Genomic DNA, 17,422 nt, shown 5'->3' on the forward strand with positions numbered 1-17,422 from the left:
CAAATCTGTAGACTGCCTTGGGTAGGATGGACATCTTAAAAATGTTGATTCTTCCAATCCATGAGCATGGAATATTTTTCCATTTGTTTGTGTCATCTTTGATTTCTTTGAGCAGTGTTTTGTAGTTTTCATTGTACAGGTCTTTGACTTCTCTGGTTAGGAAGATGCCAAGGTATTTCATTTATTTCGTGGCTATTGTAAATGGGATTGTGCTTTTTGTTTGTGTTTCTGTTTGTTTGTTGTTGGTGTATAGAAATGCAACTGTCTTTTGCACATTTATTTTATACCCTGAGACTTTGCCAAAGTCCTTTATCAATGCAAGGAGGTTTTGACAGATTCTCTTGGGTTTTGAGGTATAGAATCTAGTCATCTTTAAAGAGGGATAACTTGACTTCCTCTTTTCCTATTTGGATACCCCAATCTCCTTCTCTTGTCTGATTGCCCTAGCTAGGACTTCCAAAACTATGTTGAACAGGAAGGGTGAGAGCTGGCATCCTTGTTTTGTTCTAGTTTTCAGGGGAAATGGCTTCAATTTCTGTCTGTTTAGCAGTATACTGGCTGTGGGTTTCTCGAAGATGGCTCTTACTATTTTGAGGTATATTCCATCTATGCCTAGAAGTTCGAAGGTTTTTACTAAGAAGTAATGCTGGATTTTATAAAAAAATTTTTCCATGTCTAATGATATAACGATGTGCTTTTTGTTTTTAAATCTGTTGATGTATTTAATTACGTTTATGGTCTTACAAATGTTGAACCAGCCCTGCATTCAGGGGATGAAGCCTACTTGGTCGTGGTGAATGATTTCTGAGATGTGTTGTTGGATCTGGTTTGTTAGGATCTTGTTGAGAATTTTAGCATCTATATTCATCAAAGATATTGGCCTATACTTCTCTTTCTTTGTTGAATCTTTAACTGGTTTGGGTATCAATGTAATGTTAGCTTCATAAAATGATTGGGGAGAGTTCTATCTTTTCAATTGCCTGGAATAGTTGCAATAGGATTGGTATCTGTTCCTCCTTGTATGTTTTGTAGAATTCTGCTGGAAAGTCCTCTGGTACAGGTTTGTTTTTTTTTTTTTTGTAGGTAGTTTTCTTATGACATAGTCAATTTCCTGGAATGTTATTTGCCTACTTAGGGTCGAGATTTCTTCTTGTTACAACCTGGAGAGGTTGTGTGATGTCGGAAAGTCTCCATTTCCTCTAGATTTTCAAGTTTGTTTCCATACAAATGTACATGGTAGTTTCCGATAATCTTTTGTATTGCTTCAGGTTTAGTTGTGACTTGATCTTTTGCATTTCTGATTGTGTTTATTTGGGCTTTGTCTCTCTTTTTCTTGGTCACTCTAGCTAGGGGTCCATCAATCTTGTTTATTCTTTCAGAGAACCAGCTTTTTGTTTTGTTGATTTTTTGTATTATTTTTTTGTCTTCTATGTCCCAAACTTGGGCTTTTATTTTGGTGATTTGGATTCTTCTGCTGAAGTTAGGGTTTTGTTGGTTTTACTTTTCCAGCTTCCTTAGGTGATTTGTTAGACTTTAACTTGTGATCTTTCCATTTTCTTCATATGTGTTCATAGAGACATGAATTCCCCTCTTAGTACTGTTTTCATGGCATCCCAGAGGTTTTGGTAAGATGTTTCTTCATTTTCACCGATTTCCAGGTATCTTTTAATCTCTGTTTTGATTTCCATGTTGCCCCAGGAGTTGTTTAGCATCGTGCTCTTTAGTGTCCATTTCTTTGTGGGTTTGGGGGAACTTTGTTGGTATTGATATTTATTTATTCCACTGTGGTCTGAAAAGGTACGTGGCAGCATTTCAACCTTATGGAATTTGTTTATGCTTGATTTATGGCCAAGGATGTGGTCAATCTTAGAGCATATTCTGTGTGATGATGAGTAGAGTGTACATTCCATGGTTGTTGGGTGGAGTTTTCTGTAGGTATCAATTAAGTCCATTTGATCAAGCATCACGTTGAGGTTCTGGATCTCCTTGTTGATTTTTTTGTCTTAATAACCTGTCTCTGGTTGTGAGTCAGTTATTTAAGTTCCCAGCTATGATAGTGTTAGAGTCAATACCTTTTTAAAGTTTACCTAGAAACTGGCTTATGAAAGTTGGTGCTCCTATGTTGGGTGCATATATGCTTAGGATGGATATTTCTTGTTGATGGATTGAACTTTTTATCATTATGTAGTGACCTTCTGTATCTTTTAAAATTTTTGATAGCTTAAAGGGTATTTTGTCTGATATCAAGATTGTGACTCCTGCTTTCTTTTGTGTTCTGTTCCCCTTAATTTTGTTTCCCATCCTCTTACTTTGAATCTGTGAGTGTTCTTTCTGGTGAGATGAGTCTCTTGGAGACAATATATTGTTGCCTCATGATATTTTATCCATTTTGCCATTCTGTGTCTTTTCAGTGGTGCATTTAGTTCATTCACATTCAGGTTAATTGTTGAGATGTGAGAATTTATCCTAGTCATGAGGTTCTTATAGTGTTTATTGCTGTTGTTACTGTTTGCTTGCTGTCTTTCTTTTGATTTTTGGGTTGATTCGTGTGTGTTTTCAATATTTTTCCTGCATTCTTGGGAAGGGCGCTGTCATTCTTTTTTTCCTTTCTTCTTTGTTTAACACTTTCTTAGGTGTTTCTTGTAGATCTGGTCTGGAGCCAGCATAAGTTCTTAGGGATTAAATGTCTGGGAAGGATTTTAATTCTTCTTCATTGAGGAAGCTTAGCTTAGCTGGGTAGGTAATTCTTGGTTGATATTGTTTATCTTTGAGAACTTTGAATGTTGGGCTCCAAGCTTTCCAAGGTTATTGAAGTGTTTCTATAGATAAGTCTGTTGCTATTCTAATTGGTCTTCCCTGGTAGGGAGTCTGACCTTTCTCTCTTGCTGCCTTTTGGATTTTTTCTTTTATACCTACTTTGTGTAGGCAAATTATTATGTGTCTAGGAGTTGGTCTTCTCATTTGTTGTCTTGCAGGGGTTCTCTGAATCTCTTGTGTTTGAATGGTCACATCACTGATGAGATGAGGGACATTTTGTTGTATATTTCATGAAATGTTTGTTCCAGGGTGGTCTCTTTCTCTCTATCTGCCTCAGGGATTCCAATTAATCTTAGGTTCAGCCTCTTGAAACAATCACTCATCTTTTGAAGGTTTTGTTCTGTTTTTTAAAACTTCTTTTCTATGCTTTTCACAATTTGGGTTAGCTCCTTATTTTGGTCCTTGAGTTCTGAGATTATTTTTTCTGCTTGGTTAATTCTGCTTTCCAAGCCTATCAGTTTGCTGTTTATTTCATTCACTGTATTATTATCTCAGTTATCAACGCCTTCATTCTTTCCTTTTGTCTCTACTCAATTATATTTATTCTCTCTATTAATGTCTTGATATCTGGGTTTGTGGATTGAGACCAGTCTTTCTGGGGGCTCTTCATTATTTGCATTCTGAAATCTGTATTCTCAGTGGCTGACTTCCCAGGGGTCTGTGTGAGACCCATATTCTTCCTTTGGTTTTTCTTCATTTTTGTAGATTTCCTCCCCTCTTTTTTTTAACCTCTTCTTTAATTCTGTTGTTCATGGATTTTACTTCTGTTTGCTCAATCTTCTATTCTTCCCTATGTGAATCCTCTGGCTGTCCAATTCTGAAGCTGGACTATGGGTTGGGGGCTGAATTTTTTGCAGTTTTGAGATTTTAATTGAGGGGGGAGCTGTGATTCAGAAACTATCTGCAGATCCCAGTATCTGCAGACAGGTGTGTGGGACCCTGGAACTCACTTCCCACTGCCTTACACTCTGTCCATGCAGTGGGGGTATAGGTTTGCCCCCTGAAAGCAAAATGAGGTAAGAAAAAGAAAAAGAATAGAAAAAGGAAGGAGGGGGATGAGAGGAAGGTGGAGAGAAAGAAGAAGAAGGAAAACAGACAGGTATACCAACAAACAAATGAAAAGAGACACAAAGGCAGAAAAGATAAAAACAACAAAAACATACAGACAAGTATACAAACATACAAATCATCATCAAAAAACCCCCACCTCTTTTGATGTACTCTCCCTCAAAAATACACATACACAAACAGGAAGTCTTTTAAAAAACAGCAATAAAGTAACAGAAACAAAGCAAGTATGAAAATGTAATCAAAAGCAGAAAGAAAGAGAGAAGAAGGAAAAAAACTAAAACAAAAAACAAACAAAAACCAAGCAGAACAAACAAACAAACAAAAACAAAACTTGCTCTGAGGCAGTTCCTGTAACTTCAACATCCTTTCAATTCTTATATCCAGCCCCTCCCCTCTGTTCTCAGGGCAGGCTGATAGGATTGCTTTTAGTGTGGGTCAGATGCCCCATGGACTACTGTGGGAGGAAGGTGGATCAGATCTGGATTCACCCAGCTTGCTGCCACTGTTGTCAAGTCTCCTACTCAGACCTGATATGTCAGTGCCTGTTTAGTGTGGGAGAGGGAGAGATTATCTCATCCAAGCTTGATGAGATAAACTCTAGGTCCCAGGTTGGGGTCTGGGTGGAGCTGGGTGGGACAATGCAGATCTCTATCTGGTCTCAGGACAGAAAACATGGCTCCGGCTGGAGTTTCCTCACCAGTGGTGGGGCTCCTCTCCAGCTCTCCCCGTCCTGCTCTCTCCACGGATCCGGGGCTCCAGCTGCACTGCTGTCACAGGTGATGGTGTGGATCGGGCACCAGGTGATGAGGATCAGTTATATTCAGCACCTTTTCTCAGGAGAGCCCCGAGAATAGCAGATGATCCTGTGCTCCGGCAGCTCCAATCTCAGGGCAGTAGGGGGTTGTAGTTATCTCCAGAGGAGAGCCCTGGATGCGTGAACCTGAGTCTCCCCTCAGATGGACTTTCACTTACCAACTTGCACACACTCACTCATGCAGAGAGTCTTTATGGACACTCGATTTTGCAGTAATGCTCACAGTTTGACCTGCTCCATCACCACCTTGCTGGTAATCCCCCAGGGTCTACTTATGAGTGAGAACATGTGATACTTCCAGTTCTTTGTTTCTGTGATAGATCACTGAGTATGATCAATTCTAAATCCATCCAAGTTGCTGTGAATCCCATGTGTTTTTCCTTATTTATGGCTGCATAATATTCCTTTGTGTATATGTACCACATTTTAAAAAATTCAGTTTTGATGGGCAGCATGGTTGGTTCCATGTTTTTGCTATTGTGAATAGTGCTGCAATAAACATGCACGTGCAGATATCTTTTTTGCAGTATGATTTGAGTTCCTCTGAGTATATTCTCAATAAGGGGACTACTGGGTCACATGGAGGTCAATTTCTAGTTCTTTTAGAAATCACCAACTGTTTTCCATAGACGTTGAACTAGTACGCATTCCTACCAGCAGTGTAGAAGAGTTCTCTTTTCTCCAAGTCCTCACCAGCATCTTTGTTTTTTGTTTTATTAACGATGGCCATTATTAATGGGGTTAGGTGGTATCTCAATGTGGTTTTGATTTGCATTTCTCTGATGATTATTGAGGATGAGCGCTTTTTCATGTGTCTGTTGGCTGTCCACATATCTTCTTTTGAAAAGTGTCTATACATGTCTTTTGCCCACTTTTTTATTTTTATTTTTTGAGTTGGAGTCTCACTCTGTCGCCTAGACTAGAGTGCAGTGGCCACTCCCGGCCACCGCAGCCTCGACCTGTGGGCTCCGGCGATCCTTCCGCCTCAGCCTTCCAAGTAGCCGGAATTACAGGCATGCGCTTCCATGCCCGGCTGATTTTTTGATTTATTGTAGAGATGAGGTCTCGCCTGCCCAGGCGGATCTTGAACCCGCGGACTCAGGCAATCCACTCACCTCAGCCTCCCAAAGGCACGGGATTACAGGCTGAGCCACTGAGCCCGGCTTTTTGCCCACTTTTTAATGGGGCTGTTCATTTTTTTTCCTTTCAGCACATTTGAGTTGCTTGTAGATCCTGAATGTTAGGCTTTTGTCAGATATACAGTTGGCAAATATTTTCTCCCATTCTGTGGGCTGTCTCCTCACTCTCTTGATGGTTTCTTTTGCTTTGAATAAGCTTTTCAGTTTAATGAGGTCCCACTTGTCTATCTCATCTCTTACGACATGGACATCTGGAGTTTTGATCAAGAATTGGTTGCCTACTTCAATTCCCATAGCATACAAAAATGTTAATGGGTTATTTCTATTTCTGGCACATAGGATGATGGATGTGTTAATGCTCTTTTTCAGTGTTCTTCAAAATCTCTTCAATGAACATAAATTAATTTATAATAAACACAAAATCTAGTTAGAGAAAATGAGATAAAGGAAAGGCTTTCCTCAAAAGATGAGTCTTAAAAGATGACTAGGAACTTGCCAAGTGTACAAGGCGAAAGTACAGTCTTTGCTAAGCCATTGTGTGTGAGGGCCTGCATGGACTGGCAGATCTGGGTTCTGTGAGTTTTTTGTTTTGTTTTTTGAGTTGGAGTCTCACTCTATTGCCCAGACTGGAGTGCAGTGGCTGCTCCCGGCCACCGCAGCCTCCATCCTCTGGGCTCCGGCGATCCTTCCGCCTCAGCCTTCCGAGTAGCCCGAATTACAGGCATGCGCTACCACGCCCGGCTGATTTTTTGATTTATTGTAGACACGAGGTCTCGCTGCCCAGGTGGGTCTTGAACCCGCGGGCTCTGGCAATCCACTCACCTCAGCCTCCCAAAGGCGCGGGATTACAGGCTGAGCCACCGAGCCCGGCTTCTGTGAGTTTTTTAAGTGCTGGAACATAGCGCCAGTGTGAAGGGAACAGGACACAATGCAGATGTAGTTGGCCTCTTCACAAAAGGCCTTGTGTTGTTTCTGATTCGATCATAGGCAGTGCTTCCCAAACTGTGGCCATGAATTACCTAGAAAATAGAGGGTCTCAATCTCCCAGGTAAGTTTGGAAAGAAACCTTGAGTTAAACAATGTTAAACAGAATTCTTCTTAGGACCTGCTAGACAGGATTTTTCATATCTGTAAATGTGTAAATATGTAATGATGATTTTTCTCCTGGAAGGCTTATCAACAACTCATAGCAGCATCTTTTGAAAAATGCTGCTGTAGGCAATGGGGAAATTTTAAGCAGAAAAATTGAAATGAGTGGCCTGCAAGAATAATCTTGCTGTTAACAATGTGGAAATGGATCAGAAGGAAGAGAGGTAAGCAGATTAGAACAGACCATTTCAGCAGGCCGGGCCGGAGATGAGAAGGTTCCCATAGGGAGGAATGGCAGATGGGGCCCAACCAAGGCTCAGAACACAAGACCTGGTGACTTGATCCCAAGGAGGTAAAAAAAAAAAAAAAGAAGAAGAAGAAGAAGAAGAAGAATTCGGGAAAACTCCCAGACTGCTGGCTTGGGCATCTGGATAGTGCCTTTCACTGAGATGTAGATGAGGAGAGGGAACAAGTTTTGGACTGTGTCGATATGTTCAATTCATTTTTGTCAATTGCAGTTAATTGTGGTAAACTCAGATGGAGATTTCCAGATGACCAAGAGTTGGAGCTTAGAAGAAAATTATTGGATTTAAATACATGTTTATGTCTGCATTCTAGAAGCTATAGTTAGAACAACAGGCACAGAAAAGAACACCCAGAAAGAACAGACAGGATGTGATGAGGAGGAAGTTATTAAGAACAGCAACAATCAAGGGTGAGATAAAAAAGAGATACTTGGAAAAAGGACTGAGAAGGAAAGTTGTTGGAACAGGAGTAGAACCAAGATAAATTAAACCAGGAAAGCAGTCTATTTTAAGAGGCAGAAACAGTAAACAGAGTCAAATACAGTAGAAGCCCTGTCAAACACGACAGGAAAACTAGAATTCAAAAATATATACTGGCTGGTGTAGCAGCTCATGCCTATAATCCCAGCACTTTGGGAGAATGAGGTGGGAGGACAGCTTGAGGCCAGGAGTTTGAGGTCAGCTTGGGGAACATAACTGTTTTGAGACACTGTCTAAAAAAAAAAAAAGTAAAAACCCACAAAAGTACATATCAAATTAAGTATTAGAAAACCTTAAGTACCCTAAATAAGAACAATGTAAAAGATCATGATTTAGGTCTATAATTTTTCTTTAGCTGAATCTCTGTGTGTATGTGTATTTGAAACAACTAGATGGTCATGACTGGGTAAAGCCAAAACTAAAATCTAGAGACATTGATTACTGATGCTTTGCACCACAGTATACCAGCTAACCGAAAATACAGACTCTGATTGGTTTACTAATCTATGCACCTATGCGAATGTGGTAGGAGAATTCTAAAATAACTCCCAAGATTCCTGCCCTTGTGTATACACCCTGTAAAATATCCTCCTCTTGAGTATGGGTAGGACCCATGAATTATAAGGGGATGTCATTCCCATGATTTTCTTACAATATATGGCTAAGGTGGGGGGATTTTGCAGATATAATTAAGGATTCAAGTCAGTCGATTTTGAATTAACCAGAAGGTGGTTATCCTGGATAGACATGACTGAATCAACTGAAAGCCTGTAAAAGAGGGATTGGGCTCTTTCTGAGAGAAATTCTCCATCTGGCCTTGAAGAAATAAACAGCTATACTGTAAATTGCCTATAGAGTGAACCATGTGGCAAGAAATGGCAGGTGGTTTCCAGAACTTAAGAGTGGTCCTTGGCTGACATCCCTCAAGAAAACAGGAACTTCAGTCCTACAGCTGCATATATCTGAATTCTCCCAACCTGAGAGCATTCAGAAGTGGATCCTTCTCCAGTCAAGCTTCTGATAAGATCTCATCCCCAGCCAACACCCGAGAGAAAGCTTGAAGGATGAGGCCCCAGGCCCACAGAAACAGTGAGAGAATATATGGTGGTTTTTTTAAAGCTGCTAAATTTGTGGCATTTTTAATACAGTGACAGATAACTGACACAACAAATTTCCCTCAGATGCAGCACACACACTTTAAAAAAAGAGTTCAAAGATGGTATTTACAGCAGAGTGATTTCTTGCATTCTTCTCAGAGGGATGCTTATAGCCAATTCAAAATTTTAGATAGAATGTACTCTCTTAACAGTGTGCTTTACCAAGCCCTTAATCTGCCTCCAGTTAAAGAAAATATGCTAAACTTTCAGGTAGTTTGTATCTAGCTCTAATGCTGTGACAGAACAATGTTTTTTCTCTTTCTTAGAAACATTTTGGCTAAGTGACAGCTGTAATCCTGCCAACCAACTGAGACCAAAACAGCTGCTTCATTTTCTCGAAAGCTTATGTGTGGACATTCTATGAAGACACACATACCAGGAAGTCTTCCAAAGAAGGCTCAAAGAGTAGTGACTGGACTGTCAAAATCAGCTCTGTGAGAAACATGGGGATGAGCGATTCATCTTCTTCTTGCTTTTCAATCACGGGGGCCCCCTGAAATGGGCACAGTTGTGTTATAAAGACACAGCTACTGAGGTGTAAAATAAAATTAAAGGAAAAAACAAGAGACATGTAAACTTAAGTTTATACAACTAGCTGAATTTATAATTGTAGCACATGGAAAGTCTTTCAAAGAATAATACCACAGAAAGAAAAAAGGCAAACATTCAAGGACTACACAGCAATGGAAAACTTCTTTCCTTGTAAAAACACCATGGAAAGGCAAACAATAAACTCGTAAAACATATCCATAATGTATATAGCAGATAGGAAGCTAATAATAGGAGAATATACAAATATAATAAATTGATATACTTAATAGAAATATATACTAATAGCATATTACTACTTAAATAGAAATATATCCATTGATAGAAATGTACTTAAATAGAAAAAAATGGGCAAAGGACAGTATCTGACAATTCTTGAAGGGAAAATACAAATAATCGATTCACTTCCTCCTTTTCCTTGAAATAGTTTATTCAGTAACAACGTTTATAGAGTGTTTACTGTGTGCCAGGCACTATACTAGGTATTTGTGTAACTCCCACACCAGCCATTGGAAGCAGGTACCATTACTGCTCCCGTGAGAAAATGGGATCTGGAGAAGGTACAACATTTCATCCAGGACGTACTAGCTAGTAAGTGGCAGACCAGAATTCAAATCCAGGTCTTTCAGACTTATGATATTATCTCTGCTCTGGGGTGACAATGAGAAGAATACAACATTTAAAAGCAGTGATATAATAATGCACCCAACAGTTTGTCAAAGGCTAAAATGAATGATGATAGTATCTAGTGTACATGTAGGTAAATGCTCAATCTCAAAAGTTGCTAGGAATGCTGCAAAATGACAAAATTTTCTGGAAAGTTATGCTTTAGTGTGTATCAAAAGCCTTTATAAAGTGTGTACATTTTTGACTCAACAATTCCACATGTAGAATTGTCTTCTAAGGGGAAAAAAACAGAGATGTGTGAAAAATGTATAAACAAGGATGTCCTTTGCAAGTATTAGTTGAAATAGTAAGAATGTGACCAGTAATTAAAAATGGCCTATAAGAATCAGAATACATTCTATGTGAAAATATTACATGAAAAATACATGTTGACTTGGGAAATTTTCACAATACTATATTTTTAAGTGGGAAAATCAAGGGATAAAACAGTAAGTAAAGTATAATATATTTTCTGCCCTTCAAAATAGTTATCTTTGCGTAGCAGAGGGTGCTTCCTTTGTATAGCTCTGTGCTTTTCAAAATGCTTGCATCTGGTATATATTACTTTTATATTTAGAAAAATAAATGTTGCTTTTAAAATTTGATAGTATTTATTAAAAAGGAAGACTTTAAAATAGGAGAGAGGAGAAAGCAACAGAAAGGAGTATGCAACTATGATTTAACTTTTGAAGAAAAGGGAAACCAAGGCAAAGGGTATCAGATCTTGTACTGCACACACATGCTTCCTGGGCAGCGAGGAGTTGAGATGTCAGGGTGAGAGCCTTGATGAAACCAGGTGGGCACGCTTGGCTATGTTTTTAGGTATTCCGGCAAGAAGCTGCTAGTATCAAGGAAGTAGCTAGGGCAAAGCTCCCTGGAAATCTTGGGTATGAGCTGATGATTTCTCTCTTAGCTATGCTGGAATGCACAACTTTGCGCTATGTCTCAAACATCCCAAATTATTCTGTCTTTAAGGTCGACATCCTTTTTTTAAAAAAATATTTTATTTTAGCTGGGCTCTGTGGCTCCGCCTGTCATCCCAGAGCTTTGGGAAGCCAAGGTAGCGGATTGCCTGAGCCTGTGGGTTCGAGATCCGCCTGGCAACTTGGCAAGACCTCGTCTCTACAATCCATCAAAAATTAGCCAGGCGTGGTAGTGCGTGCCTGCAGTTCCAGCTCCTTGGAAGGTTGAGGAAGAAGGATTGCCGGAGCCCAGCAGGGCGAGGCTGTGGTGGCCGGGAGTGTGCCACTGCACTCTAGTCTGTATGACAGAGTGAGACTCCAACTCAAAACAAAAAACAGAAAACCAAAGACAAAACAAAAAAAAAATAAAAAAAACAGAAAAATATTTTATCTTAAAGATGTGGGGTACAGTTTAGGATTAGGTATACAAGTGGGCATCGAACAGGTAAAGTTTGGGCCTCTCTTTGGTCCCCACTTGGCTTCTTTGAGATCAGGTACCTTTATTGATGTTATGTGCTCCCCTTCCTCTCCTGGAAGTTTCCGGCTACTGCCAATCCCTTTCTTATGGTATTATGGTAAATGCTCAGGGTCCGCTTATGAGTGAGAACATATGGTACTCTGTTCTTTGTTTCTGTGATTGATCACAGTATTATAAAGAAGTCATCCAATCAAAGCACAAAGATTTGCTGCTTCTTATCACCAAACTCTTACTTATCTCTTTCATTTAGACTTTCACTGTTTCTCCCTGTAGGTTTATACCACAAGGACCCCCAAACTATAAGCTTCTTGGAGGCAAGGATCCTGTCTATGTTTTCAATCACTATATACCCAGCACCCAGCATAGGGACGGGCACATAGTAGGTACTTTAAAAATATGTCAATAAATACATGGATAACCCTTAGCAAATTCCTGAGAGAGACAGCAACATTTTTCTCAGCATGGTGCCTTCTTACTCTGCCATATACTTGCCATTACGCTGACTTTCATTTTCTCATTTCACGTGTGTATAGCAGGCTCTGATTATATTGTGAACTTCTCTGAGCTTTTCTCTATTTTTCCAGTCCACAGGGGGAAAAAACATAATTCATAGAGCATACATGCACTCCTCAACAAAGGTGGACCCATGAATATTCTTAACTGTGTCTGCATATACCTTTTTATCAGTGACTTCGGGCTTCTCCTCAGTAATCCATTTCTGGATGACATCTGCCGAAGGTGTTCGTTTTAGCTTGTCAGTGAGGTAATTCAAAAGGGAGCTCACAGAGTTTACTGTTAAGACATGCATCGTGTTCTCAATGAGATAGTCATTCAGACGAATAAAGCTTGAAAAGAAAAAAACAAATTTAATTTCAGATTTCTATATTCACTACATGCTTTTGATGGTGCTTCCAAAGCAAGTATTTATATTTTAAAATAAAATAATTTCTCCTTGAGTTTCCATTTAATTATATTACATCAGAAATTTACTGTCCAGAAGAATTGTTCTTAGACATTCTTCCTTGAATGCACAGATAGATTCAAATACATAGCATCAATTTAGCCAGGTGTTCCAAGTCTCAATAGGATTATTATTTTTATTTTATTATTCTTATAAAGATGTGGGGTAAAATTCAGGGTTAGGTATACAAACACTGATCATGCAGGTACCCTTGTTGATGAGGTGTGCCCCTCCCTCCCCTAATAGTTTCCCTCAACTGCCAATCCCACCCTCCCGTCAGTTTCCCACTAGGATTATTAATGGAAATAAAGTTGTTAGGAAAAATACGCCTAGCTTTACAAGCCAAAAGGGTTTAAGATTTTTTAGAAGCTGTTTTAAAGAAGAAATCAATGCATACACCTCTGTAACTTGCACTTTAATGGTAAAAGCATGAAATCTTGGATATATAAATGTTGCAAAGATTAAATGTTGAACAAACAATTCAACAGTTCAATTAAATTAAATACTGAATGAATGTTACTTTTGACAGCAGTTGTTAGCCCAAAGGTGCAAATTTCGTTTCCTCCCTTGAGGTCTTAGAATGCAGACTGAGTCAGCAAGACATTTAGAATAACACTTTATTCTGCTTAAGCGGAATGCCAAGGCCTCCAGTGCCTTTGAGGCCCATGATGGTGGTCTGGGAGACCGCTTCACTGGTTTCTGTTGCTACAGAGACATCTTCATACATAAATGGGCACACCGTTTCAGGTTCATGAAACAGACAGTAGCAAGAGTTGGGTTAAGTTAGTGAGCACTGAAGAACAATCATCAGTATTGCATGGTTTCACAGACAAGGTTTTAGAATGATGGGAAAGTAAAACTCTGGAACAGTCTCGGTCAAGATCCAGTTGGGGGAGGAGGTGGCGGAGCTGATGCCAACAGGAAGAGACCCCTGGGGTGAAGTCCTAGGAGGAAGGAAGATTTTCCTCTGCTGGCTACCTTGGGAACAGGGCAGGCCTGTGTGTGGTTACGCAGCCACCTGTAGCTCTTTAGTGACCAAAAGGTGGAGCAGGTCCTCCAGGCCTATTTGAGGAGTTCTAGAAATCTCTATGTGGTTGATTTCTTCCCACAGTCTGCTTTATGGTGGCTCTCCATACCCCAGGCTATCCAGAGGGAAACAAGGCCCGAGAGATCAAAGGGGAGGTCTTGGCTTTGTTCACACATGGGTCTCTACCAGCTTCACCAGTCCCAGAGCTGCTTTGTTGGGGTGGTGGTTGGTGGGGGGGTGGGGGCAGGAGGGGTCTGGGACATGCACTTAGGTCACCATGTTCCCCAAATTCCTCACCACTATTCATGAAACCTGTGGTGAAGGGGTTAAGTTTTTTCTTTTTGCAAGGGGATGTCGTTTATATCCTAGAAAGGATTCTGTTTTTTTAAGTTGTGCAGCATAATGTTTTGATATACATAGTGAAATGATTACTCCAGTCATGCAAGTGAACATATCCATCATCTTTCAGGGCTTGATTTTTAACAAAACTTGAGAAGAACGCATGCTCTAATTTTTCCTGAAAGAAATAATAATCAATTACCACGTCAGCCTCATGCAATGATGCCTTTTGCTGGCCTGTTCTGTGTACGTCATTTTCTCAGAGTCTCCATAATTGGGAAGCTCAAATGGTGCTTCAGTGAAACTTACATTTTCTGTCATGTTAGCATCTGAGAACAACAGAAGGTACAACAAGCATTCTTATGTTAAAAATTCCATTTCTTCCAATGTGATTAAAATAAAAGAAAATACAACTCAAAAGCAACAAAATATCTTGGTCTATGAACCATTTCAAACCTCAGAAAACAGCCCAGTTATCCAAAAGAATTTTACATCAAAGGACTTCAACTCGACAAGGTTGTAGGCAGTTTACTAACATTCATGTTAAGGAAATTTGATCTGTGTACTATGCTACCTCTTTCCCGGAAACACCTGTACCCTCCTTTTAGAGTGCTTGACTTCAGAGTGTGTGCCAGCTGGAGTTAGTCCTGAGATTCGTCCGGTCCCTTACTTTTAACAAACGTGTTGTCTATACTCGTAGGGTGGACACACCTTGAAGCAGAAAGGCCTTGAGTGCACGATAAATCACTTAGGAATTAGGAGTCTATATCTGGTTTAGAAATACTGCACACAAGCAGGGATAATGAGAGAAAAATGCGATGTTTACTGTTCTCCTCTTTCCACAAAATACATTACGTTTACAGCATCTCAAGCAAAACAGTTGGACAGTTGAAAAACAGGATCATTATTGAAATGCTGGTTTCCCAAAAGCCACAACTTCTGAACTCTTTCCCCTTCATACCTTCATAGACTCCAGACGTACAGTCATCAGGAACAAATCCCAAAGCGTGCAGTGCAAGTCGACAAGCCTTTCTGACCACATCCTTTGCTTCATTTCGAAATCCTTCCAGGCGCTCCATCACCTGGATGTTGGTGAATATGTACAATTAGTGGTACTAGACAAGTAATAATAAGAAAATAAACATCTTAATTCTGATAGACAAAAATTTTTTTTTTACCTCTGCTAGCTGTACAACTTGTGCAACCTTAAATTCCTGCAGGGTGTAGGTGTGACATTTTTCAAAATGACAAAGTCCCATGAAGCTCAATTGATAACACAGTTCATTTATTTTAAGAAGAGCTGGTCGCAAATACTGAATGAAAATTGAAATGTATCATTAGTTATTAAAAATATTCTATATTTTAAAAATATAGAAACATTCAGAAAGTGAGAATGAGTATTAAGAATAATAAACAGCTCCGTATGTTTAGTTTTGGCTATAACTACAAAATGCAACATTGAATAGGAACGTTTCTGAAACTTGTTTCTAAAAGTATTCTTTGATTATCAGACTTAATTTGTCCAAATTCCTTTTTTTTCATTTAAAAAATATATATATATCTTCCAATTATTTAAAGAATGAAACCGAGGACAAGTAACAGAAAACAGGGCAATGTCTTAAATTTCATTAGGTTTGGCTAATGCCTACTTGTATTACTTTAAGGATTTTACTTCAGTCTAATTACAATGGAAGGGTTCATCTATTAATATAAGAGGCTATACCTAGAACAAAGTCAATTTTAACTTTAAATTTTTAGTGAGTAACAAGTTACTTTGAAAAACTGCTTCTAAGGGTGAACATAAAGTTACTGATGACTCAACAATTCCGCTCCTGGGTATATGCCCCTCCCAGATAAAAACATATGTCCAGACAAAAACTTGTACATGAATGTTCATAGCAGTATTATTTATAATATCCAAAAGTGGAAGCAACCCAAATGTCCACCAATACATGGATGAATAAATTAAATAGGCATATTCATACAATAAAATATAAATTTGCCAATTAAAAAAATGCTATGCTACAACATAGACAAACCTGGAAATCACTACGTTATAAGTCAGTCACATGAGGGGGGAGAGGGATGGGATTGACAGTCGCAATTATCTGTCTGGGGATGGGGAAACACCTCTTATCAACAGGGTACCTGAATGAAACGTAATTATGCACCTAACCCTTAACTGTACCCCACAAAATCATAATAAAAAATATTGATTAAAAAAAAGAGAAAAAAATACCTCAGTTACTTCCTAACCAGAGACACAAAAGATCTTTACAATGAAAACTACAAAACTGCTCAAAGAAATCCAAGAAGACGCAAACAAATGGAAAAATATTCCATGCTCATGGGTTGGAAGAAACAACATTGTTAAGATGTTCATCCTACCCAAGGCAATCTACAGATCAACACAATACCCATTAAATTACCAACATCACTTTTCTCATACTGGAATCAATAATGTAGAAATTCATATGGGAACATAAAAGACCGCAAATAGCCAAAACAATCCCTAGCAAAAGAAACAAAGCAGGAGGTATAACACTTTCAGACTAAACTTTACTATAAGGCTACAATAATCAAAACAGCCTGGTATTGGTACAATAAAAGGCATATAGACCAATGGGACAGGATACAGATTCTGGAAGCAAAATATCAATTTCTCAACTAACTTATCTACAACAAAGCTTCCACCAACAACCACTGGAAAGAGGAAAACCTATTCAGTAAATGGTGCTGGGGAAACTGGCTGACCACATGCAGAAGTTTAATTAAAACAAGACCACTACCTACCACCATACACAAAAATCAACTCTAAATGGGCAAAAGACCTAAGCATAAGACCTCAAACTATAAGAATCTTAGAAAATGAAGGAGACATCCTCATGGAAATTGGAATAGGCAACTGATTCTTGACCAAAACCCTGAACGCCAAAGCCATTAGTGATAAGATAGACAAGTGGCCTTCATCAAACTGACAAGCTTCTGCAAAGCAAAAGAAACCATCAAGAGAGTGGGGAGACAGCCCACAGAATGGGAAAAAATACTTACCAACTGTATATCCAACAAAGGCCTAACATGCAGGACCTACAAGGAACTCAAACATGCCAAAAGGAAAAAACAAACAGCTCTATTAAAAAGTGGGCAAAAGATATGAATAATCACTTCTCAAAAGTTGACATATGAGCATCCAACAGATACATGAAAAAATGCTCAGTCTCACTAATTACCAAAGAAATTAAAACCACACTATGATACCACCTAACTCCATTAACGAAGGCCATTACTAATAACTCAAAAAACAGCAGATGCTGGAAAAGATATGGGAAAAGGGAATGCTTCCACCCTGTTGATGGGAGTGTAAACTAATACAGCCTCTGTGGAAAACAGTGTGGCGATTCCTAAAAGATCTAAAAATCAACCTTTCATACAACCCAGCAATTATCTTTCTGGGAATATGTCCAGAGGAACCCAAACCGTTCTATAAAAGATACCTGCACACGCATGTTTATTACAGCATTATTCACAAAGCAAAAACATGGAATCAACTGTGCTACCCATCAAAAGT

The 17,422-nt window shown here is 39.1% G+C and overlaps 1 protein-coding gene across 1 annotated transcript in view; it reads right to left on the reverse strand.

Moving 5' to 3' along the window:
- DNAH6 (dynein axonemal heavy chain 6) overlaps window positions 1-17,422 on the reverse strand; it is a 310,610-nt gene that overhangs the window by 243,268 nt on the left and 49,920 nt on the right. Inside the window, exons 5-9 of the mRNA XM_008063442.2 lie at window positions 15,033-15,167; window positions 14,816-14,936; window positions 14,057-14,183; window positions 12,204-12,372; window positions 9,249-9,365 (exon numbers count right to left, since the gene is read on the reverse strand). Coding sequence (XP_008061633.1) covers window positions 9,249-9,365; window positions 12,204-12,372; window positions 14,057-14,183; window positions 14,816-14,936; window positions 15,033-15,167 — 669 coding nt within the window. The remainder of the gene's footprint in view (window positions 1-9,248; window positions 9,366-12,203; window positions 12,373-14,056; window positions 14,184-14,815; window positions 14,937-15,032; window positions 15,168-17,422) is intronic.

Source organism: Carlito syrichta, unplaced genomic scaffold (genome assembly GCF_000164805.1).
Source record: "Carlito syrichta isolate Samal-C Ts95f unplaced genomic scaffold, Tarsius_syrichta-2.0.1 Scaffold306846, whole genome shotgun sequence".
In the NCBI taxonomy this organism is placed as follows: domain Eukaryota; kingdom Metazoa; phylum Chordata; class Mammalia; order Primates; family Tarsiidae; genus Carlito; species Carlito syrichta.